Source organism: Sceloporus occidentalis, unplaced genomic scaffold (assembly GCF_023333645.1).
Source record: "Sceloporus occidentalis isolate IW3139 unplaced genomic scaffold, rSceOcc1.0.p SCAF_10, whole genome shotgun sequence".
Lineage (NCBI taxonomy): Eukaryota > Metazoa > Chordata > Lepidosauria > Squamata > Phrynosomatidae > Sceloporus > Sceloporus occidentalis.
Window position 1 is genome coordinate 13,739,600 of NW_028316990.1, and position 25,636 is coordinate 13,765,235.

Below are 25,636 nucleotides of genomic sequence, written 5' to 3' on the forward strand. Positions count from 1 at the left end.
GCAGGGGATCCATTCTGCTGTGCCCCACCCATGGATACTAAAATCCATGGATGCTCAAGCCCACATTGTCCCACGCATCTGCACCACCATTAGAGACAGCCCCGTTGTCCCATGGTGGCACATGCATGCAGCCATGCCGCCATTGGGAACAACAGAACTTAATGGCGGCACAGCCACATGCACGTGTAGCCTTGGGACAATGGGGGCTGTCCCTAATCGCAGCATAGCCACTTGCAGGCACTGCCATTGAGGATAACATGGGCTTGCTGGCCACAGATGTTTGGATCCGGAGATGAAAAGCCCATAGATACCAAGGGCTGACTATATAGTAGTTTGATGTCACTTTAACTATCGTGGCTCCTGCCTATAGAACCCCAGGATTTGCAGTTTTGTGAGGCTAAAGATCTTGTAAAACTACAAATCCCAAGATTCCAATGGATCACTTAAAGTGCTGCCAAACTGCATTATTTCTACACTGTAGACATATTCTTCGAAATCAAGAGAAAACATATTCAGGGATAGCCTTCCTTCACACCTGATGCACTGAAACTGTTGTCTCAGGCACTAGGAAGCATGCCAGGCAGTATTGTTTTCAAGTATGTTTGAATTATGAACACTGGCTACCTCCCCCAGAAAACCACTGAAACTGAAAGTGGTGCTGTTCCAGGGAAAGTGAAGAGCAAGCAAAATCATTAAGTAAATGGGGGAAAGGAGGGTCAGCACAGGCTCAGGAAGGGGGAGGCACTGGGGACATTCAGCGTCAGTCAAGAGAAGCAGTTGATGGCTCTGAGAGGAGAGGCACTTACCAAAAGGTAGTGTGTGAGTACAAAATATGAGCTTATCTTTCTTGCAGTTAGATAATACAGACTGAAAAAAGCTAGAATCTTGCATTTTCTATGGGGCAGGACACTGAACATGCCACAGTCCCCACTGGTCCACTTCTATTCCCCTTTGGCTTGGCAAGCGAAGGTTTAAGTTAGCAACACCTGGTCTGAATATTCAGCAGGAGGCATCAGCTCTCCATTCCCTTCACTATCACTGAGCAGTCAGAATATACGGTAAGGAAAGCACAGGAGCATCACACATTAGTGCCTCATTAAGACTGATCTATAATTGCTGCCTGAAAGAGGTACTATGAGGTGCAGCAATATTCCTCCTGGTAGACCAAGGTGGCAACTTGTAGACTTCCATTACAACTCCCACATCTCTGACTACCAGCTATATTAACAAAAATTATGGAGTTATAAGATAATAACATCTGGAGGGCTGCAAGTTGCCTCCCAGTCTGTGTCATGTGCCCATGCTGATCCTGCAGTTCCATCAACTGCCCTTTCAACTAATGGGACTCAGCAATGGGAGGAACACAATTGCTCTGTCACTGAAAAGAATCAGATGGGCAAAATCAACACTGACAAAGAACCTGTAGAGAAAAACCTTGAGAAGCCGCCTATTTTCTTCAATCCAGTTGTAATGATAATGAACACCATGGGGCTGGTTCACATACCTAAGCAACACAACTGCTGCCTCCAAACAGCTGATGTCCACCTCATCATGGTAATACATGTAAACACACACATATAGGTAAAGCCGTACCACATACAAAGCTGGCACCAGACACTGAATTGCCTGAGCCAAAAGACACGGTGGGATCTTCCCAGTTTCAGTGACAGAAGTTAACTGGGCAGGCAACTGAATCTGACTTGGGTTTCAGTGGTGGTGATGGAACACCATCCTCCACACCTCACCTGAAGGCAACAAGGTGAACATTAGGCAGGCATGCAATTTGGAGTATACAATTTTTTCAATGTGGTGGGACTAAGAGGCAGTCAAAGAGCCATTGCCGCTTGTCTTTCCCTGCATGTCTTCTCAGAAGCAACTACCTCATATGGTCAGATGATGCAGCCAAGCCCCACACCAACATCTGAATGTGGCATTCCTATGCCACTATCAACTCCTGCACAGGCAAAAATGCAACCACTGAAGCTTTCCTTCCATCTCCGTATTGTTACTATATAGTTAAAAAGAAACTAGAGTAACACCTCAGCAGAGTGTCCACCTCTACTGATCCACTGTTCCTTCGGCCTCCTCTCTCAGTCTGTCTTACAGGGTTATTTAATAAACAAATAATATTGAAATTCATTTATAACATGCAGAACAGCAAAAGAAAGAAAACAAGAAAAAGTAGCATAGCACACTTAAGAACACAAAAATGACCCAATGACCACAACCAACCAAGCAACCAAGACTAAAGGTTTTCCCCTTCCCCGTCCTCCCACTCCCTTGATTTCCTCCGCATCGTTCTTATTTTTATTTTACACTTAAAATTACTCCTTTCTAACCTGTATCCTAGGATGGATGGATAGATGTGTGTGTGTGTGTGTTCTTTGCTACCATGCAGAAAAGAATTGGTACTTAAATATCAAAACGTTTTTATAACATCCTCTCCTTTACTGTGAGGATAAAGTGAAGAGGAGAAAACGATTACTGCACATACTCAGGTGTAAGTCTAGAAATTTAGGTTAAAAAATTGACCCCAAAAGAGTCGACTTATCCACAGGTCAATGTAAGTACTGTATTTTAATACAGTGCACCCTTCCATTTTGTGGAAGGCCACTATATATAGTGAAAGGCAAGAGTTGAATCTCTCCTGGAACACTGACCCCCTTCTACTCTCTCAGCCATCCAGCCTTTAGTAGGTGCATAAATAGTTATGTCTGCTGGAATTTTGTACATTCTTTGGCATTGTTTTCCTTTACTTCGTCCTTTACACCCTTCATTACACGTGCCTAAGTTTTACCCTTGAGTTATCCATGGGTCATATCAAAATCCATAACTTTGGTCCCAAAACTTGCCCTCGACTTATATATGAGGTCGACTTATAGTCGAGTATATATGGTATTTACAGTTTCAAATAATATGTTCTTTCCAAGAATCTCTATGTCCTCCAGCACAACTCTTCCAGAAGTTGACCATACAGTTGCACTGGAGAACATAGAAGTTCTTAGAGAAAACACTTCTCTATGCATTTGTAGGTCTGCCAGCATGGTTCTGTGATCAACCTCTGGCAGATGTTGTCCACCGAGTTGCACTGGAGGACCTGGAGATTCCTAGAGAGGTGTTCTCTCGGGTTAAAAGAATACTGGGCTCTTTTATTTGCAGTTTTTCAGCATTCACAGGGGTCCCAGTGAATGTGGAGGGACCACTGAATATACCAAGAACAATCTAGACCAGGCTACTTCAGGTTCCCTGGAACCCAAGGGCTCCACCAGACTTTGCTGGGAGTTCTGCCAGATATCCTTGGGGGGGTAGGATGTATGTAGCAATAGTAATAGCAGCTTCATTTATATACCGCTTCATACAGCACTGAGCAGTCTCTAAGCAGTTTACAACTGTAAGCTAATTGCTCCCCATCAAGCTGGGTACCCATTTTAGCAACCTCAGAAGGAGGAAAGACTGAGTCAACCCTAAGCCCCTGGCTGGGACTGAACACACAGCCTTGTGGTCTGTGAGTGAGTGTATGCAATACAGGCATTTAACCACTGTGCCACCAGGACTCCTAGTAGAACCATGTTTATGGCGGCGTTCCCAAAAACCTATACTTACTCTACTGTGTGAGTTTTATAGATTTACTTCAGTCAATCCCTTCAATGTGAACTCGAAGGGTTTCACAGCCAGCATCCACAATTTTCAGTGGGTTTTTCAGGCTGTATGACCACATTCTGGAAGAATTTATTCCTAACGTTTCGCCTGCATCTGGTGTCTTCAGAGGGCGGTGGCATGGAAGTATGTGGAGCATATATACCTGTGGGGCCCTTGTTTGGGAGGAAGTGGGTTTGTTGGTGTTTTACATGTTCATGGTGGAGTTAGTTTGAGTATTGTGCAGTGCTGAATGGCACAGCCTACAGGTGTGTTGTGTGGAGGATATGTGAGGGGGATTGGTGTCTATTTAACTGGTAACCCATAATCTGCGGGGAAACCCCTTGAGCCTAGTGGGCTTCACTTGCTTGTCTTCAGTCTTGATTTTGGTGTTTTACAGGGCTGGTAGCCAAGCTTTGTACACTTTCGGTGTTTCTCCTTTCCTGTCGAAGTTGCCCAGGTGTTTGTGGATTTCGATGGCTTCCCTGTGCATTCGGACCTGGCAGCTGGCAGCATGGTCCAGAATTTCAGTGCTTCCAAATAGCAATCTGTGCCCTGGAATTCTGGACCAGGCCAACAACTGCCAGGTCTGAATGCACAGGAAGCCATCGAAATCCACAAACAGCTGGGCAACTTCGACAGGAAAGAAACCCTGAAACGTGAAAACCACCTCCTCCCAAACAAGGGCCCCACGTGTGTGTGTGTGTGTGTGTGTTTGTGTGTGTGTGTATTCAGGCAGAAGAGAAGGAAAAGCACTCCTTTCCTATGGACTTATCCCATTCACCTGCCTGGGAAGAGGGCTCTGAAAGGGCGTTGCTTTTTCAGCTCTGCCCACAAGACAAATCCGCTCCCAAACTTTCAATAGATCCCCCTGGGAAGGAAAGAAGGGAGGAAGGAAGGAAGGAAGTTGAAAAGGAAGTAAGGGAAGAAGGGAAGGAAGGAAGTTGAGATGGAAAGAAAGGAAATAACAAAAGAAGGAAAGGAAAGACGGATGGATGGAAGGAAGGAAGTTGAAAAGGAAGGAGGGGAAGTAAGAAGGAAAGAAAAAGTTGAGAAGAAAAAAGGAAGTAACAAAAGAATGAAAGAAGGAAGGAAAGTAGGAAGAAAAGAAGCAAGTTGAGAAGGAAGGAAGGAAGTTGAGAAGGAAAAAAGGATGTAACAAGAAGGAAAGGAAAGATGGACGAAAGGAAGAAAAAGAAGGAAGTTGAAAAGGAAGGAGGGAAAGCAGGAAGGAAGGAAAAAAGAAGGAAGGAAATTGGCATGGAAGGAAGGAAGGAAGGAAGGAGGGAGGGAGGGAGGGAGGGAAGTGTTGGGAAGGCGAGGCCTGTGTCCGCGGGGCGTGGGGCGCTGTCTTATACCTTCTTGGTCGTGGGCCCTGCAGAGGATCTCCCATCGGGGCCGCTCCTCCCTGTCGAGGGCGGCGGCGAGGGTGACCCTTCCGCTGCGGGGATCCACTCGGAGGGGGCTGCGGTGTTCCTGGGGCGAGAGGAGCTGGAAGCGGAGGCCGGAGGGGGCTCCGGGGTCGATGGCGTCGAGGAGCAGGGTCCCCGGCGGGGCGTCCTCGGGGAGGGCCAGGGCCAGCGGGGGCCGGGCGTTGCCTCCGGTGCTCCTCCTCCTCCTCCGCCGCCGCCTCTTCTTCCGTCGGGGCTCTCCTTCTCCTTCTCCTTCTGGGAAGGGGAGCCTGAGGGGCTGCGGGAGGACCTCGAGGAGCAGCGGGGCGCTGCGGAGGGAGGGCCGGCCTCTGTCCCTGGCGAAGAGCCGGAGGGGGATGGGGGCCCGTCGGTGGAGGAGGGAGCGGACCAGGAGGACCCTTCCGCTGCGGGGGACGACGAAGAAGTGCTGGGAGCCCGGGCCCAGGGCGAAGTAGCGGAGCTCGGCGTTGGCCCCGGCGTCGGCGTCGAGGGCCAAGGCCTGCCAGACCTGGGCCCGCAGCGCCAGCGTCTCCGCCACCGGCAGCCTCCGCGGAGGAAGCAGCAGGAAGCGGGGCGCGTTGTCGTTGGCGTCCAGGACGGCGATGCTCAGGGCGGCCAGCTCCGAGGCGCCCCTTCCGTCGGGGCAGCGCTTGCAGCAGAGGGCCAGGCGCAGCGCGTACGAGGGCCGGGCCTCGCGGTCCAGCGCCCTCCGCGTCCGCAGCCAGACGTGGCCCGAGCGGGCGTGCAGCGCCGCCTGGAAGGCGCCCCGGCCCTCGCCCAGCAGCTGCAGCTGCCACCGGCGGCCCTGGACCTTGGCGCACCACGCCTCCCCCGAGGGGCCCAGCCGCGTCAGCGGGATGCTCAGGCCGCCCACCCGCGTCCCCGGGGGACGGTTCTCCGGCACGTGGCCCGAGAAGGACGGGCGCCGCCTCCGGGGAGAAGGGGAGACCGAGGAGCCGGCGGGCGCCCGAGGAGCCCAGCCCAGCAAGAGCCACAGAGGGACCGCGAGGAACAAGAGGCGCATGGCGAGAGAAGCGCCCTCGACGGCGGCGCCGATGCCACTGAGGAGACTCCGCTGAGGAGAAACACCGGAATGGAAAGGGGCGGGGCTACGGATGCCGCCTTCGGACGCTATTGGATGGCACGCAGAGGGGCGTGGCCTTCGCTGGCCAATCAGGAGGAAGGGGAGGAGACGACGTTCACCTGGGCGCCACAACAGGTGGCTCCCTCCATCACTGGAGCATCAGCATTCTCTAGCCTTGTCCTCCTTTTCCAGGACACGCCCTCCTAGTGACGTCACTGGGGTGGGGACACAACAGGTGAGTGCTGCACTCTGGGGCTTTGTAGTTCGGTGCCTTGGGCTGAGAGTTCTAAATGCCCCTTTTCAAACTGCAAATCCCAGAATGCAACAGAGGGCAGCCAGGGCAGCCAAAGTGGAAGAGCAGCACTATATAAGAGGGTAGTAGTGGGCTAATGTGGCAGGAGTGGCCATAGCAGGTGACACCATCCCAAGTGAGGCCACTGGGCTAAGCCTTGATTCCCCAGTTGAGAATAAAAACCCACTGAGTGACTATGGGCAAGCACCACTTTCTCAGCCTTGAGTTACCACACCGGGTGACAACAACACTAGGGACGCCATTGGTGTTGTCCCTTTCAGCGGCCTAGTATCCCTCCCCCCCTAAAATAACAAACCAATTCACACATTAAAACATACCTTAAAATAACAAATAATATTCTTTCATTTATTGTGTATTTGTGCAATTTGCTTAAGGTCAGCCAGTGGGTCTCTATGGCTTACTGGGGATTCGAACCCTGATCTCCAGGGTTATATTTGAATCAGAGTATAGGAGGAAATATATATATTGGGTCAACCCTTAACGCAAGTGAACAGGAGCAGCAAAAGCAGCAAACAGGCTGTTGAATATTTAATTGAACTATCCATTTTGGCTAAGAGAGGCACACGGCGGCGTTTTCCCTTAATCTGTTTTAGGCCTTCTTATTATGCAAGTGTTTTGTTGCTTAAATGTGCGTTTTAAAAAGTCTGAGGGCAGTCCTGAGGGAATGTAATTAAAGCACGTAGCTATAGGAAACAGTTACTTGAAGTATGTAAAATGCTTCAGTTACTGGGGAAGTAGTGAGTGTGTTGTTGTTGCAAAAATGTACTTTTTTAGCAAACCGCTCTCATAATTTATGGGAGCCGTGGTCCAAAACGACAGTGTTCCTGAGCCCCAGAGTCCAACCCAAGATATTTTGCAGCCCAGGGCGAACGGCAAGGAGGTCTATTCTATGAAAAGAAATCAATGTGGATTGCGGTTGAATTTTATTTAAGGATTACATTGGCATCGGCCTGTTACAGACAGCCAAAATAAAGCTGCTTCGAGTCACAGTGTAGGTATGGTGTTTCAATGATGCATGCATCCTAAGAGTCCAGAAGTCGCACCAAAGCCACGCTCCAGACTGGAGCATGGCTTTGGTGTGGCTTCTGGACTTTTAGGACGCATGCATCATTGAAATACCATACCTCCACTGTGACTCGAAGCAGCTTTATTTTGGCTGTCTGTAACAGGCCATAGTATCCTCCCCAAAGCTTGAAACAATCGAATGGGAAGCCAGGAGCCCAAATCCTGGTGTGAATTAGTGAGTAGTAGCCACTCATTTCAAACAACTGCCATATTTTAGACATGTTAAAAAATACTCTGGATGAATTGCTAATCCTTTGAAGAGGCATTTTCTTCTTTGCAGTATAGTCCAACAGCCCCATCCTTTCCAAGGGAAACCTAGAATCAGAATAACACTCTTCAAAAATGGACTGTGTTCCTCCTGACCCTAACTCCGGAAACAATCTCCTGTTGTTCTCTCGCACTGACACCTGGAGATAAACACTGTGGTTACAACTCAAAGTCCAAATCATCTGGTGAAACATCTGCATTCCTTTTAGCTTCCGATTCTCCACAGAGACAACTTCCCATTGCTTAGCAAGGAGAGCGTTGTGAAGAGGAGCTGCAAAAAGGGATGGTGTTTCTTGATTTCTTTGCCTACAACACTGAGCATGAAATGGCATCTCGTGCTGTCTTCATTGCACCCGAGGATAAAAGGACATAAATTAGACATTAGGAATGGGAATGCGCAAAAACCAGTGGCAGAACATTTCAATCTCTGTGGGCATTCCCTCTCGGACCTCAGAACAGCGGGCCTTGAACAAAAGAATTGCAAAGGTAGTTGGAAACAGCAGAATTAGAGTTCATCCACAAACTACAATCCTTCAGCAATAGATTGAACAAAGATAATGGCTTCCCGACACACTACACACATTTCAACACTGGCTGCATCTTCAGGGGGCATCCTACACTCATCTGTTCTCTTCACCATAGGCTAGTTTCTTTGCCAAACTGGATTTGCCACGTCATTTCCATGCACAATGGCTAGTTTACAGTGCTTTTTGTTCACAAACAACCATTGTTAAAACTGGGCTTGCTATTTCATTTCCATACACAAAGAATTTTGAATTCAAATTGACATTCTCACACACCTAGGGCATATATAAGGATCTTATCCCATGGTGTTTTAATTCGGTTTACCTCTATCCGGTTTAAACCTCAATTTGGGCGGCATCCTTATATTATCAGACAGTTTTTGCCACCTAATTTGCCGCCCAAATACAGCCTGGGTCCACCCCTGCTTCCATTTTTAGAGAGAGGCTGGATGGCCATCTGTTGAGGGTGCTTTGATTGTGAGTTCCTGCATGGCAGACGGGTTGCACTGGATGACCTCTTCTATGAAGAACAAGGACTATTGGGCGGTGGGGTTGCACAACTGAAAACTATTGTGGGTACTGCCTTAAAGATCATTTAATCAGAAGATGGGCGTACATAATCAAAAGCAATAAACTACTGACTTTCCACTTGTATATTCAAACAGCTTTTGTTTTCCTTTTCTCTGGTCTTTTTTTCTTTCAAACAGAAACAGTCAGAAGGGTTTTAAATTGTACGTTTTGAATTTTGTTTTAATTTCAGATCAGAGACGCTCCCAAACGCTTTCATAAACTGTTCCTGAGTCAACTTTCCTTAAAGGAACCTAATTTGAATATAGGCTTGTTAGACTTTATTGTTTTGACTTGACGTCTTTTTGTCTCTTTGTTGTACCCATTAAAACCCTGTCATTCTTTTCTTTTTTTCTCAGATTTAAAGCCATGCTTTTGTCTCTGGTTTTTGTTTGTTTGTTTAATTTTAAGTCTGGCCTACACATTTGCTGTCTTAAGTCATAAGCACGACTCTGTCAAGCATGGCTATTAATAAATCACAAACAGAATTTTATATAAAATATCACTGAAGTGTTCCTTTAATAGCGTTCGCCGCGTCGAACGTAGACGCAGCTTCCTCTGAATCCTTGCCTGCCAAAGAAGAAAGAAATGGTTACGTAACTTCAAAGCACATCTTCTAGAAGGGGGACGCACCAGACAAAAATTCTCTGTAGGCTTTCAGTCTCTTTCCCTCCGCTTCTCCCCATTTTCCCCTTCATCAAAGTCACCCTTGAGATGCTGAACTTTAGCTAGATACTTATTTTTAGGAAGCCTTTGGCCTTTCTCACGTCTGGTTGTAGCATTTGAAATGTTAGCAGTCTCTATCCGCTTATACTGGGGTCGGCAACTATAGCAGGGAAGGGGGCAATTTTCACCCATCCGCCCTTCTCCCCGAGCAAAGCAACCAGACCCCTTAAAAAAATTAAATCTGGCAATTTAATTAAATTTGGAGAAAGAACATGGGAAAATCTTGTTTTATATGATCATAGCCACCACAGCAATATATGCCAAATATTGGAAAGATAAGAAAATACCACATGTAATAGAATGGTATTCAAAATTATATGAATATATGGGAAATGATAAATTAACACAGCTAATTAGAAATAAATCAACTGACACATTTGAAAAAGATTGGTTGAAAGTAATGACCTTTTTGAACTCAATCTGAAAAAGGCAGGAATCATAACAAATGTTTGACTTACAGATATGAAATGTCAAAAATAATGTGAATTATGGGGTTAAAGACATTGGAGGTTAAAGACAAAACTAAAGAACTGGTTATAAATGCATGATCATGTAGAGAGTTGCATTTTTTGGTTTATAAAGCCTTAGTGAGAAATCTAAAAGTTGGTAACACCAAAAATCAGAACTGATAGTAGGGGAAGGACCTACACCTTAAAAACTTGCTAGAACCCATAAAATTGATTGAGGAAACTACTGTGACATTGGTTTGGTTTGGGTTTTTTGTATTAAATTTTTATTTCACTTTTACGCCATTTGTTGTTGTTGTTGTTGTCCACCCTTGAGACACTCTCGACCCATGGCACCCTGTAGATGAGACAAGTTTGTCTGAAACAAGTTTATTGGCAACAAGCATGTGAAGGATGTTGCTTTTAATGTCACAAGATGATCGACACCAACATTAATGGTGGGATAAATTTCTGCTTGACTTAAGAGCCATTGTGCAAGAGGGTCTCAGCTGGGGAAGTAGTGGCAGCCCCAAAGGAAATGAGAAAGTATAGCTGCTTGACTTCATAGAAACTTTGCAAGTGAAATCTCCTTCCTTGGAGGTCTTTAAACAGAGGCTGGATGGCCATCTGTCAGGGATGCTTTGATTTAGATTTCCTGCATGGCAGGGGTTGAACTGGATGGCTCTTGCGGTTTCCTCCAACTCTATGATGCTATGAGACACTGGGGCTCAAATAGGGAGGCAGTAGTGGCCCAGAGGAGGAGAAAGACAAATTTATTCTGCTCCTCCTTGGGGCCACTGCCACCTCCCCAGCCAAGCGCTGTTTGCTACATTTCTCTGGAGTCAAGCAGCTCTACGTGGTCAAAGGCTTCAACCAGAATAAGGCACCCAGCTATGAGATCAATGGTGAGGGGGGTGATCGATCACACTTGGACTGGGTCTTCCCAGGTTGGAGGAGTGGGTTGGTGTAGACTGGGATGACTGCCTACCAAATAATGTGATAGCAGCCATTTCAGTGTCAGTCCCCCTGAGAGTGTCACCCAGTACAGTCCACACCCCTGCACCTCGTAGTGTTACTACTGATGCTGCTTATTCACAACGGTTAGTATGTTAGTAGTTATGGTCGGATGAGCAAAGGAACGCGGACCTGAGGACAGGTTCAGGAAGCTTATTGTAGGGAAGAGTTTGAAGGTGGCTGTCTAGAGTAGTAAAGTTGTCATCCCTGTGGGAATAGAAATAAGTGAAGGTCAGTAACAACAGAATAAGCACTTGCCACATCGGGCTTCTCCTCAATATATTACACAACCTGCTTTCTCCCCCAGAATGAATGTACATTCAGGTACACTTATACCACCTCTGCTGTACGTAACAAGTTGTATCTCCATGTGCCCTAAATATGTGTGCCTTTGCTCCAGCCCTAAACCAGTGCAGCCTTTTCCCATTCTTCCATCTCCCCTACACCAAGATTGCCAGATGCTTGCTGTGACAAAGCCGCAAGGCCCTGTCATGAAAGATTAATGTAGGTCCCCCAAATCATTGAGTCTTTGTTCTTCATGACTGACTTAGCAATTGATAATATTAAGACAGCTGTTAATTAACCATTCATCACATCCTTTCCCTGACATAGCATTAGTGCTCTCTCTGTGGGTTTTTTTAAAGTGGCATTAATTTTTTCTTATATATAATTAGCAGAGAACACAAAAGGAGTAATTTTTACAATTGTATGTGCTGGCATGTCAAAGGAAGGATGCTTGCTCACCTGTTCTGGCCACGGAGTACACCCTGCAATTGAGTCAGATAGCTCCTGGCAAGCTGGCATGATATGCATTATCAAGCATTATTTGCTTCTCCTTTGATCAAGAACAACACTTGCTTCTAACAAGAATATACAGTCGAGGACATTTCTACAGTTTTGCTACAGGAACAAGGGTGGAAAGAGGTTGCCTGTGGTTTTAGGGTTTTAGGGCAATATATAGGGTGCATCATAACCAATAGGACTAGCAGCAGTGGCACATGAAGTCTTGTTCTTTCTATCACCTCTTGTTTCCAGCTTTTTGCACAAAGCAGGAATACTTTCAGATGGTGGGATCGCCAAAAAAAAGATTAAATTTCAGGTATCAGATATTTCTTCTTGTTCTTGTTATTTTTAAAAGAATCGACAATCTGGGAAACTCTTGAAAATGTCGATGCAATTCACATCTCACAAAGCTTTGCCATTTGTTCTGCCATATTTCCATAGAGTCAGTAATGGCATTCCCCTGCAGTGCAACCCAGGACAAATGCATGCTGTATACCTTCAGTAACCAAGAGACAATGGCTGGCTCTGCACTGCAGAAATAATCCAGTTTGCCACCACTTTAACTGCCATGGCTCACTGCTGTGGAATTCTGGGAATTGTGGTCTGTTATGGTACTAGAGCTCTCTCTGACAGAGAAAGCTAAATGTCTCACAAAACTACAATTCCACAGCATCGAGCCGTACCGATTAAAGTGGTGTCAAACTGGATTATTTTTGCAGTGTGGATGCACTGGTCTTTTAGAGCTAAGATATGGAGATCAGATATCTTTCCTGAAGGCATAACTTCACAATTTCTAATTGATCAGACAGTTAGAAAGCATGTAGCCACTCCAGTCATGATCCAGTAGTAGGTGTTGAACGCCTCTTTATGCAGCAACTTAAACAGCATCTACACAGAGGCTTATACCTGGATATGTCACCAACAAGATTCCAGCTCATTAACTGTCACCAAGGTATATCTGGGACAGATTCGGAAGAGACTTTTTGTGCAGTCATAAGCTTACTTAGAGTGCAACTGGATGTTGATGGACATTAGGGAGCATATACTTTATTGACCAACAGCAAGCAGGAGTAGAGGCAAAAAAGCTCCCTTATTGGACATGTCTCTCAGACACATGTTCCTGCTATCATTCCCAGATACCAGGTCCTGGTCCTTCAGTTTCTGTCATCTCCAGCCAGGAGTTGAGGGTGCAGATTCTCAAGTTTTGGACAGCTCAGTTCCAGGCAAGAGGAAAGAGCTGCAGATATCCAGTTCATTCAGGTACAGCACCAGTTTGCTGCAATTTGCAAAGCTTCATTGGTTTTTTGCTCCAACGTGCAAATACTGTCTAGTGAGTTTATGTATGCATTTACTAGCTTCTTTCTCTCTCAGTATTTTTAATGCCAAGGCCCACCTTCTATTCAGCTCTGCATCCAAATTATGGCTGGAAGCAAGGAGGCAAGATTAAATGTTCCTTATCCCATCTCGATAACCAAGTGCAAAGGAATAATTCCCTCCTTTTGCCTTGATCTGGAAACAGCTCCTTTAGCTAAGATTTCTCTCTTAATTTCTAAAGGGAAAAATGGGTTCTGTCCCTCATCCCACCTCCGTTCCAAATTTGAATTACAAGCTGTAAACAACTGCGGTTGTATGTAATGCACAAAGCTTAATGACATTACCAAGGACCATTCCTAGGTCTCAGGTTTTGGTCCAGAAATTTCAGAACTTTGGGACAATCTTGGATTCAGAAACACTGCATACCAGATTGGCAGATTCAATCAGAGAAGGTAAATATATCTGATGGGATCCAGCTGGCATAATAACAGCTCTCTGTGATATCTCTACAGCCATTAAAATTGCTTTGGAAAAGAAGGAAGAGTTTTAAAAGCAAAAACCTTACTGTAAACTGGGTTAATAGAAGACATGGGGGTAGGGAAATAAACCAAAATTCCTTCTAAAGAGTGCAGTGGCTCTCCTACTTTTAAACTAAAATGCCTCTGTTTCACCAGAAGAGCAGCTCTCAAAGAAATAACAAGGAAAGTCCATTAGAGTCCCATTTCGGTGTGTTTGACGTCAAAAGCATTTGGCATTAGCAGACTGATGCATCAGGGTCACACTATGACATATCCACTATGGGAAGGGGAGACAAAAACAAAACTAGCAATATTGACAACCCAAAATGAAAGGCTGGGAATTCAAGAGTCTCTGGAGACTTGGCGCAGGGGCTGCCTGTGACTCCCAACTTGGCTGGTTTTGCTTCCTGAATCTTCAGATTGCCCTTTTCTGGTCAAAATGAAAGGGATGAATTGTGTCTCCAGGAAGCTCCAGAACAGAGGTGACGAATCAGATAGGGATTATAGCCACAACACACACAACTTTTCAGAGATGAAAACTGGGGCTTATGTGGTCAAGATGGCAAATATTAGTGGGGAAGAACTTCAAGCTAGGAAATGCTGCAGCAGTTTTTCTATGCCTGGGCCTACTGGAAAGGGCACAACTCTGCCCCTTCTCTCCTCTCCCCTGTTGAGCTGAGTGTAAACTGCTTTTGCACTTTGAATTCATTTTGCAGCAACTGAAGTAAGTTAATGGCACTAGGTGAAAGGAGGAGGAAAAGAGAGAACCGGGGACATTTTTATGGTATCTGAAAAAATGAGAGTTGGAAGAAACTACAGGGGCCATTGAGTCCAACCTCCTGCCAAGCAGAAACACCAATCAAAGCATCTCCACCAGTTGGCCATCCAGCCTCTGTTTAACCTCCAAAGAAGGAGACTCCATTACACTCCAAGGCAGCATATTCCACGGTTAAACAGTTCTGACCATTAGGAAGTCCCTCCTGAGATTTAGGTGGAATCTCTTTTCCTGCAGTTTGAATCCATTGCTCCTTCTCCTAAGTCTCTGGAGCAATGGAAAACAAGCCCGTGCCCTCTTCAATATGGCATCCCGTCAAATATTTGGAATATGTTACAGAAAAACCATCCTACATTCTTCTTTTGGGGCTCTGAGCATAAAATCTTACATTTCCATGGTGGCCGTGACCATTCCAAGGGCAACAGGGATCTGGGGAAGATTTAAGTCCACCACCAAGAACAATTATTATTATTATTATTATTATTATTATTATTATTATTATTATGCCTGACAAATACCTTTAATGCCAAACATCCAGAGCCATTGTAATTAGCCATTTCCCTTGATTCCCAGATATCTGAAGGCAGTGACAGAACCAGCTACTAATTTGGAAAGGTACTTTTGCGTGGTAGATGAGGATTAGCATATATGTGACCCCGAATGACACTGTAGATAGAGGGATCTAAATTTGGTGAAAAATAGAAGCTAACGCGCAACCCAGAATTATCAGTGCTGCAGCAGATAGGTGATATTTGAAGTATGAAAACAAAGTAGCTATGGAACAATAAGCGGAGTTGTTCATACTTTTAATAATTTAATGTCTTTGTAAATGGTATACAGCATATGTGTTGCTACAGTCCTGGAAGGCAGGGTAGGCTGTAAAATACCCTTTGTTTATAAAGAGCTACCACTAATGTAATTAATAACTTGCTCAATGCTTAGTAACTCATAAATGAGATGCAGTTTAAATAGAGAGAACAACAGGGTCCTTTTCGAAGGCATCCCTTAAGCCTTATTCAATCAGAAATGACATTTTAATACCCAGAGTCAAACAAGTTGACATCCCTTCAAACGTTTAACATATCGAGTCACCTTTAACCTTCTCTTTAGACTAAACATACCCAGCTCCTTAAGCCGCTAGTCGTAAGGTATGGTTTCCAAATCTTCCACCATTTTGGCCACCCTCCTCTGGACCAGAACTGGACATAAGAGATAGATAGTGGCTGCTATCTCCTCCTTCTGACATTGGAGTCAGGTGCTCTTACAGTTAACCTGAAAGTTATTCCACAGATACTGATGATGATATAGCTACAGACAGAGCAAGTTAATTGAAATCAACAAGGCTTAATCGCAAATAACTTGTGTGATTAATTTTTAATTAATTCTGTGTAATTAGGGCTGGTGTATTTGCATGTATCGTTCAGATTGAAAAGTCAATAAAATATAAAGCGCCAAGCAGTATATAAAGCTGATTGCGCATATCTGTATAAAGCATAAAACACTGCACCACCTTTCCAGAAATATCTGTTGTGAATCTTACTCCTTAGCTATCGATGTGAAAACCCTAACAAAGAGGCAAAATTCACACCAGAGATTTCCTGAAAGGGAGCAAAGCCTTTTAGGTTGTGTATGTACAAGAAAGCCATTCCTTATCTCATTCTCAGCCTGTAGGATAGGCACAACAATGCTAGCTTGCCTTTTACAGGACTGTTTTAAGAATGACTGAGGAAGCTGATGTCAAGGCCTTAGAACAATTTAAAACAAAAAGGGAAAAAGAAAAATGTACACATGCCAAGCATAGTGCTAACTGGAGTCCTTGATGCTCGGCTGCTTCCATAGATGTGCTCAGTACATATGTCTCGCTGACCCACATGTGTTTCCAAGATATTAAACACAAGCTGCTCGTGATGAATGCTCCTCGAGTGACAGAGAAGGAGCTAAACTATAGGATAAAGCAGCTTGGCTTTAATTCAAAGATGAGCAACTGCCCTAAATCTGCAATTCTGGCTGGCTGTTTACAAGCAAGAGCTATTCTGGTGCACAAATCACAAACCAGCCCAAAGTGCTGTGCCATTGATCTGAAGGTCACATTTAAAAGACCTATATGTTGCACATCCTGACTGCTGTATATCATAGAAGCACTAAACTGGGTTCAGAGGCTTGGGATTCATAATATCATAGCCCACTTAGGACAGGCATTGCTCCATGCCTGTGATAGTATGGCAAGGCATTGATCTCTAGTCTCTGCACACACAGTTAAGTCCAGCACTGTCGCCTCTTTGCCACCACCAATTTTTAAGCATCTGTGAAAGATGCTAATGCTGGGTTTAGCAGGAAGGTCTAAGGCCACAGATGGCCACCCTTTCATGCAGTTACTACAGGAAACATATGGTAAGCTTGTAAATGGCTGCCGTGTGGCTCTGAGTTGTCTGAATCTGTCCTACCAAGGCATGTCTACATTGGAACTTGAGCAGCAGGGTGAAGAGAACCAAATGTCAGTTCAGGGCATAACCTATGCCTCTGTATTCAGGCATAGAGAACTGATTTGTGTGCCCTGTCTCTTTAGGAAATGCTTCAAGATGTTATTTTTTGGATTACAGCTCACAGGATTTGACAACCAGACCACTGGCCTTGCTGGCTGGAGGATTCAGGCATACCCTCCAACATTTTACATGTGAAAAAAGTGACATGTAAGCCCAAGCAACATCTGAGTGCGATCAAGATGGCAAAAGTTAATAACAGGAAAAACACTCAAGCTAGGAGAGGCCATGGCCATTTGCTTCTGGATTGGATTATATTTCCAATTCCCCTTGTCTGATAAACTCCACAGTTTCAAGTATAGCAGGGACTCTAAATGCCACTGAAACTGGCAATGCCAACTTCTCTCTCAGAGGTGACTAGGGCTTAACAGCTGAGTTCATGTTTTGTGTTTCCCCGCCGAGAAAGATAAATGTGCAAGACTGATCTAATATAAATGTTTGACCTTTGTTTCAAAGGACCTTACAAGGTAGCTTGGGTCTTTTAGGTTCAGCAGAGTCCTAGGTCATTGGAAAGCCAAAATCCTTGCCAGAGGCATGCACTAACCATAGACAGGCATAGCTGAGACTGACACTGGGAAGTGGAAGAAGGAGGCAGCATGCAAACATCCTTGCCTCCGCTTCCTCCATGATTCCTGGTTTCTTCAGTCTTCTTCTTCTTCTTCCCTCTTGTTTTCTCTTCAGGCTTTCTTTCCCCTTTTCTCTTTCTATTTCTTGAATCCTACGTTTTATTCTTACTCTGCTGCCCTTTCAGGTATTATTATTATTATTATTATCATCATTATAATTATTATCCATATCTTATTATTTTTAGGCTTCCCTGCCTTGGGGGGAAATCCTTTCTTTTACCTCACAGAGGTCCACATCACACAAATATAATCCAGTTTCAGACTGCATTAACTGCCCTGGCTCAATGCTAGGGAATCCTGGGATCTGTAGTGTTTGTGAGCCATAATAGACTACAAATCCCAGGCAGGGAAGTTAAAGTGGTCTCAAACTGGGTTATTTCTGCAGCTACCCTTGAATGTTAATAATAATAATAATAATAATAATAATAATAATAATAATAATAATAATAATAATAATAATAAAGCATACACCTTTTAAATGATAAAAAGAGAGAGAGAGAAATGCCAAGCATTGCTGGTCTCAAGTGTTTGGTTTGGAGAAGGGAGGCTCAGACACCTTTCACCTGGCAAAAGAAGAGAGGAAGAAGGCATCCAAGTGCAAGATTGCAAGACAGAGTGCAAGATGCAATCATCATCAACAACAACAACACCTGAGTCTCCTCTGGATAGACTTCGGTTTGATCAAGTTCTGGCTCATAAAGAACATTCCTAATACAAGCGCGCCCTCTGGTGCCCACTCTAGAGCACTGCAGCCTCTTTGAGCTTCCTACTAACTTCTATGGATAGACCCAGAGATCGACCCGGAGAGAGAGAGCGAGACCTAGAGATCGACCCACAAAGAGAGAGAGAGAGACCCAGAGTTCGACCCAGAGAGAGAGAGAGAGACCTAGAGATCGACCCAGAAAGAGAGAGAGAGAGACCCAGAGTTCGACCCAGAGAGAGAGAGAGAGACCTAGAGATCGACCCAGAAAGAGAGAGAGAGAGCCAGAGTTCGACCCAGAGAGAGAGAGAGAGACCTAGAGATCGACCCAGAAAGAGAGAGAGAGAGCCAGAGTTCGACCCAGAGAGAGAGAGAGAGACCTAGAGATCGACCCAGAAAGAGAGAGAGAGAGCCAGAGTTCGACCCAGAGAGAGAGAGAGAGACCTAGAGATCGACCCAGAAAGAGAGAGAGAGAGCCAGAGTTCGACCCAGAGAGAGAGAGAGAGACCTAGAGATCGACCCAGAGAAAGAGAGACCTAGAAAGCGACCTAGAGAGAGAGAGAGAGAGAGACCCAGAGATCGACCCAGAGAGAGAGAGACCTAGAAAGCGACCTAGAGAGAGAGAGAGAGAGAGACCCAGAGATCGACCCAGAGAAAGAGAGAGACCTAGAGAGCGACCCAGAGAGAGAGAGAGAGACCCAGAAACCGATCCCTCCCCTGCTAGGGCTCAGCCGAAAGGCCCATTCTGCAGCAAAATCTATTAAAATTACCATATATATATATATATATATATTAATGGCACCCCCCCCCCCAGTTCCTTCCCTCTGGCTTTTCATGGCGGTGCTTCTTAATTGGTCACCCTGGGCTTTGCCGTCCTCTTGAGGCTGAGACAGAGTGACCAGATGTGTAGTTTGGCGAGAGCCTTGGTCCACAGTCCAGGGAACTGGACCAGCTTGAGGACCTTGGTTCCATCCAATGGATGGCAATTCGCCTCAGACTAGAGAGACAGTGTGGAGCAGTGGTTGGGAAGCTGGATGCTGACTCAGGAGCAGGGATTCCCCTGACATCTGGTCACTCTGTCTCAGCCTCAAGAGGATGGCAAAGCCCAGGGCGACCAGAGGCCCTCCTTTCCCAACCCAGGTCCTCCATTTAAACCTTGTTCCCAGGAACAGGGATTCCCAAATGCCTTCCAATTCTGACATCTGGTTTGAAAGTGTAGGGAAACTGTTAATGAGGAGTCACTGTGTCTTGACATCTTTCCAAAACACACTGCAGAGATAATCCAGTCTGAGACTGCTTTCACTGCCTTGGCTCAGTAGTGCTAGGGAATCCTGGGAACTGTAGTTTGTTGTGGCCCCAGAGCTCTTCCTGACAGAGAAGGCTCAATGTCTCACAAAACTACAGCTCCCAGAATTCCCTAGTATTAAGCCAGGGCAATTAAAACGGTCTCAAACTGGGTTATTTCTGCAGTGCGTTTGGGACCTAGGTTCTTCTCTCCCTCAGAAATGGGAAAGGGGGGTTCGGCGCTCGGCTAGCTCTGTCTGCCGGAGTGGGAAAAAAATCACCTCAGTGAGTGCTTTAGGTTTTCTCTCGGCGTTCGATTGGTGCCGCCTGAGTGGTTCGGAGGGCTCCGCGCAGGCGCACAAAGAGGAAGCGACGGCGAGGACGGCCGCGCATGCGCAGAAGCCGTCAAGCTGAGGGGTCCTTTCGCTCAGTGCTGCGGCCTCCGCTTGTGGCGCAAGGATGGCGGACGAAGAGCTGGAGGCGCTGCGGAAGCAGAGGCTGGCCGAGCTGCAGGCCAAGCAGGGGGTGAGGAGCCCGGTTCCCCTCCGCCTTCCACAGCCAGGGCCTCGGGAGCCTCAGGCTGAGAGAGTGGGGCTTCTCGCCCCCAAAGGTCTCAATGGCAGAGCCAGAAGTCTGTATTGGCCCCTCCCCATTCGCTGCCAATAAAAGGCCTCTCTAGGAATCCCCAGGTCCTCCAGTGCCACTCTATGGTCGACATCATAGACTCACGTTGGAGGACCTACAAATGCCTAGAGAGGCGTTCCCTCTAGGAATGTATAGGTCCTCCACTGCAACTCTACGGTCAACATCAATTGGAAGTTGATCATAGACTTACGTTGGGAGGACCCAGAAATGCCTAGAAAGGTGTTTACTCTAGGAATTCCTACCTTCTCCAGCGCAACTCTATGGTCAAAGTCTGGCAGAGTTGCGACGGAGGACCCAGAGATTCCTCGACGGAATCAAAACCGTAAATAAAGCCACAAAAGAGGGCCAACCATATTGATTTTAGTGTTAGACTATGACTGGAGAGCAGAGTTCGAATCCCCGCTCACCATGAAAGCCCACCGGGTGACTTTGGGCAAGTCACACTCTCTCAGCCTCATGGGAAGGCAGTGGCAACCCTGCTCTGGAGAAAGTGGCCACGAAAACCCTGTCATAGGGTCTCTGTACGTCAGAAACGCCTTGAAGCCTAATGCTAAAACCTCCACACCGCCCTGGCTCTCAAATTCCCTCTTTCTCCTGGAGACATGGCAATTCCCTCCCATTTCCAGCCTGGCAACTTCTACTCCTAGCACAGTTCAGGTGTCTTCTTCTCTATAGAGCAGCAGCAACAACAACAACAACAAAATTACCAGGTGTAACAGTGTGTAAATGCCGGTCCTGCAGCCATAGTGCTGTAATTCAGATCCTAAAAGAGGGCTCCAAGGTCCACTCAGCCTTCCTTCCTTTCGTAGGTTGGTAAAATGAGTACCCAGCTTGCTGGGGGCAATTGGCTTAGGCATTGTAAACTGCTTAGAGAGTGCTAGTTCACTGATAAGCAGTATAGAAATGTATTTGGTGTAGTAGACCACAAGTTGAACATGAGTTGACAGTGTGATGCAGCAGCTGACAAGGCCAATGCAATTCTAGGCTGCATCAATAGAAGTGTAGTGTCTAAATCAAGGGGAGTAATAGTGCCGCTCTGTTCTCCTCTGTTCAGGCCCCACCTGGAATATTGTGGGCCCCACAATTCAAAAAGGATGTTGAGAAACTGGAGCGTGTCCAGAGGAAAGTGACCAAAATGGTGAAGGGTCTGGAAACCATGAAGCCCTGTGAGGAAAGACTCAGGGATCTGGGGATGCTTAGCCTGGAGAAGAGAAGGTTAAGAGGTGATATGAGAGCCCTGTTTTAAGTATTTGAAGGGATGTCATATTGAGGAGGGAGCTAACTTGTTTTCTTCTGCTCCAGAGAACAGGACCTGGAGCAATGGATGCAAGCTCCAGGAAAAGAGATTCCAGTTCAACATTAGGAGGAATGTCTTGACAGTAAGACAGTGGAACAGACTCCTTCCTTGGAGTGTAATCTCTTTCTTTGGAGGCCTTTAAGCAGAGGCTGGATGGCCATCTGTCGGGGATGCTTTGACTAGGAGTTCCTGCATGGCAGAATGGGGTTGGACTGGATGGCCCTTGTAGTCTCTTTCAACTCTGACTCTATGAGCGTACTTTCCCAATCCCACCATTGTGAAGTGATACAACCCAGACACAAGTTTACTCTCCAACAAGACTGATACAGTTACCTTACTTATCTTAATTTACCTTATTTTTTAATCTTTCAGGATTCTTCCAGTGAGATTGCACAACAAGAATCAAAACAGAGGTATGGATCGACATCATTGCATTTATCACGAAATTAATGTGTAGGGTTTTTTTAAAAAAAGGCAAAAGTGGAGAAGATACTGAACCTCTGTAACTGGATCTCTTCATGGTTTTCCCATAGAAGAATGTGTCTTTGGTAATCTGAGTTTAAATTCCTTTATGCTTTGTGCCTGGTGATTCTGATACAAAAGTGTACCTTGTTGAGCAGCTGTAATGTATTGTTCCTGGAAGCTCATACAGAAGCTGCAGAATTAGAGTTATGAACCTTAAAAAATTATCATGTTGAAACGCCATGAGGACAATAATTCATAGGTATATTATGCTTCAGATATGTGTACAAAACCATGACATTAAAACATGTGTTTTTCTGAATGAAACATTTAAGCATGTTATAGTAAATAGTTTGGGTTGCCTTCTTGCAGTGTTCTATGACTGAAATCCTGTTAGTTCTGATGAGAGTAGACCCACTGGAAACAATGGAGTCTGCTATGTGTCGATTCAGAAATTCAAAAACTGATTCATTAGTTGTATTCTAATTAGAATTAACTGACAGGATAACATAACATTTGTATGTTAAAACCTTTGGAAGCTCTGTTTTTTCCATGTAAAATGAGTATAATTGCATCATTGCAGGGAGGCAGAAATGAGAAATAACATTTTAGCTCAAGTTTTGGATCAAGCAGCTCGTGCCAGACGTAAGTATGTATTTTGCTCTGTAAATAATGTTGTCCTTCTCTGAATCACATCCATATATTGTCCAATAACTTTCATAGGACGAAAAGAGGACTATTGCATTACTGTGCACACACATGCGTGGGTTTACTCTCTGTCGAATATATACTTCGGTTTCTGATACTACTTTGCTAAATTGTAAACCATGGCTTGCTAGCATCATAGTTGAGCACTCATTTTGACATTGAGGCTACCTATAGATCAGGTTCTTATGTTCATTTATTAAACTTCCTTCAGTCCCGAATAAAGAAATTGTCTATTTTTACAATCTTGACAATAGCTATTTGTGAAGTTTCGGTTAAATCTTCCAAGATTGATTTCAGATGGCCCTGTGATTTGAATTATTTTAAGCCTTTTTCCCCTCAACTGAAAGTTAGTAAAAGGGACAGAATAAGTAGTAATGAAAATGTAACCGTCCTAATAACCTGTTCAGAAAAGCAGTTTACCAACAAACTTAAAATACCAAGGGTTGTTGTCTTTGTTTTTAAGACCAGAAATATCCCACTACTGTTATGTTTGGATGGCGCAAAGAAGAAACTGGTATGCTCCTTACAGTCTTTTATTTTTCTTCTGCAGTAAGTAATTTAGCTCTTGTAAAGCCAGAAAAGGCCAAAGCAGTTGAAAATTATCTTATACAGATGGCAAGATTTGGACAGTTAGGTGGGAAGGTAAGTGTATGTTCTTGTTTGATTTATGTATATTGTCTTGATTGAAATTTTTAAAAAGTAAGATGGAGGGGATTCTTTTGCATTTTGGTCTTTTATTCCACTCCCATTTGGTTTGGGATGGAAAGTAGCCCATAACTAACATGCTGAGTTGTTACTTCTTACTATTTGAAGCTTATTAAACCCAATACTGTATAATTTCAAAAGAAGCTGTTTTAAAAATTACTGTTTCTAGTGGGAAATGAAAGTAAAAGATGCACTATAAACCATTCCACCAAATGGGATTTTCTGCATGGTTGTCTTTTGTTTTCCCTTGGCTTCTTAGGTTTCAGAACAAGGGTTGATAGAAATACTTGAAAAAGTAAGTCAGCAAACTGAGAAGAAAACAACAGTAAAGGTAAGCCATCTTAAAATTAACATGTATTTATAAACAGTACAAAATTGCATATGTGTATGACCTATAGCATAACTAATTTGTTAATGGCGTAGTTCATCCATAAATGTGTTGTGTAAAGCTTTAATAGCTTATACATGTTGAGTCTCCATTATCTGAAAGGCTCCAAATTCCATAATCTTTTGAGTGCCAACATGACAGGGCAGCCATGGAGGTGGCGGCAGACCTAAGCTGCACATTCTTTGGGCTCTCCTTCAAAACTTCCCTACACAGATGAAGCCTGAAGTCTTTCCCTAATATCATTGCAACTCTGAGCAGCTCTGTAACATTCCTGCTTTCAGAAAGCAGGTGACTGTTAATGATAACACATGCAGCCAAACCGATCCATCAACCAGAGAGATAAGGGCATCAGGGTGGCTTATGAAATGCTTAAACAGTTAAGCAGTGAGTGAGGAAATCCTCAGTCAATATTTCCTGAGAGAACATAGGCTAGCCTCTATGTTGCTGCCTTTCCATCTGTAATACAATTATAATGCTGGTCTACCTTAAATGATAGATATATTTGGTTCTGTCTGGGTTGGACAGACTTCAGGCTTGCTGGAAAAACTTTGTTTTTATGCTAGAAACCTGAATCCAAACCACCAAAATAAAATGTGAGAGGTGGCTGTATGCATAGAATTAAGGAACAATGCCTCTGAGTACATGATCAGCCAAGAGATATATAGGAAACCTACAAGGCAATACAAAAGACTCATATTGATGATAGAATCAGCAGATAAGCGAGATATATATTGGAAAAACTGTATCCCCTTGCTTTTGATTTTTTTTACAAAACAAAGACATTTTCTTGCTGATTCAGTCTTGTGTCAAACAGTTGTAAAGCTGCTTTCACGTGTACTATATTCCTCCCCTTCCCCCCAGTTCAACAGAAGAAAAGTATTGGATTCAGATGAGGAAGGGGAAGAAGATTAATTCATGAAATACAAAGATGGACATCCACCACAAATCATCTGGAATATGTCAAGGAAAGTATGCTGCACCTGACATAGCTATAGATGAAAAAAGTTTACACCATTTTTTTTTCTGTACACATTTTTTATATAAAGGGAAAAGAAATGATCTCATGTTCTGAATAATAAAATTAAGTGAAACGTTTTTCTTAGATCCTTTTTATATAATGGGTGGAGAGGTAGATTTTTGCTCACGGTCTCTCAGGCTTCAGCTATCCTTTGGCATGACCTAGGAGAGTTCCCTCTGCTCTTGGCATCTATTAGTGTCACATTAACACAACGGGGAGTAAAAAAGATTGCATTGCAAGAAGTCACAGGTTTTTCCAGTGCTAGTAGAGTTATGTCTGGGGACTAAAGAGAGGATTTTCATTTTGTGTAAACCGTTGTGAAGAAGGACTGCTATACACTCACAGGTATAAATCCAATTCTAGTCCCAACTAAACAAAAACTGTATGGCAGTTATTAGGCACGGCTACTACAAGTCCCATTGATTTCAAAGTGTCAGTTGTAAATGGGATTGAAATTGGATTTAGCCCACAATATTCCCAGCCTCTTAACTACAGCTAAGGGATTCGGTGATGGAGGAACCTCCCCTCCCAAGTGCTTATTTTCCCTACCATTTCATCAGATTACCTTAACCATGGTTAATGTCAGCCAGGATTTGTTGCCAGTTTTTTAAACTAGCTCCAAAGAGCTGGTTGATAGCAGAGCCTTGTTAGTGTGTGCCATGGTTTGAAAGAATCAGGAGTGGCACGAATAGCTTGCCCATGAGTCTGCGTGGTAATAGAACACTTCTTGTAGCTTTGCTGAAATCTTTTTTAAAGCCAAACGAGAGAGGTTGGTTGGCAAAAACATGGTTGCATGATACTGTATCTTGCTAGGTGGTT

General features: G+C 44.6%; 2 protein-coding genes and 1 long non-coding RNA gene across 5 annotated transcripts in view; 1 reads left to right on the top strand and 2 right to left on the bottom strand.

Moving 5' to 3' along the window:
• The window catches only part of LOC149305909 (neural-cadherin-like), a 106,201-nt gene extending 100,051 nt beyond the window's left edge, over window positions 1–6,150 (bottom strand). For all 3 annotated transcript variants that reach the window (XM_089476999.1, XM_089477000.1, XM_089477002.1), the window contains exon 1: window positions 4,995–6,150. In XM_089476999.1, coding sequence (XP_089333125.1) covers window positions 4,995–6,072 — 1,078 coding nt within the window. In that variant the 5' untranslated portion in view covers window positions 6,073–6,150. The remainder of the gene's footprint in view (window positions 1–4,994) is intronic.
• A 2,653-nt stretch (window positions 6,151–8,803) lies between these two features.
• LOC149305910 (uncharacterized) lies at window positions 8,804–20,201 on the bottom strand. Its single transcript, XR_016282474.1, has 3 exons — window positions 19,876–20,201; window positions 11,187–11,261; window positions 8,804–9,438 (listed from the first exon to the last, which is right to left on the bottom strand). It is a non-coding gene; the product is annotated as an uncharacterized LOC149305910 (long non-coding RNA).
• Window positions 19,970–24,894, top strand: PDCD5 (programmed cell death 5). Its single transcript, XM_089540158.1, has 6 exons — window positions 19,970–20,119; window positions 21,909–21,949; window positions 22,582–22,643; window positions 23,257–23,348; window positions 23,671–23,742; window positions 24,661–24,894. Exons 1-6 carry the CDS (start codon window positions 20,054–20,056, stop codon window positions 24,709–24,711), a joined length of 384 nt encoding a protein of 127 aa, XP_089396284.1. The 5' UTR covers window positions 19,970–20,053; the 3' UTR covers window positions 24,712–24,894.
• Window positions 24,895–25,636: the final 742 nt, after the last annotated feature.

Bases quoted from the DNA above. Each gene is read 5' to 3' on its own strand.
- PDCD5 (XM_089540158.1), top strand. From the start codon at position 20,054: ATGGCGGACGAAGAGCTGGAGGCGCTGCGGAAGCAGAGGCTGGCCGAG. The intron at 22,644-23,256 runs GTAAGTATGTAT...TTTCTTCTGCAG, and splicing joins TCAAGCAGCTCGTGCCAGAC to TAAGTAATTTAGCTCTTGTA. The intron at 23,349-23,670 runs GTAAGTGTATGT...TTGGCTTCTTAG, and splicing joins TTGGACAGTTAGGTGGGAAG to GTTTCAGAACAAGGGTTGAT.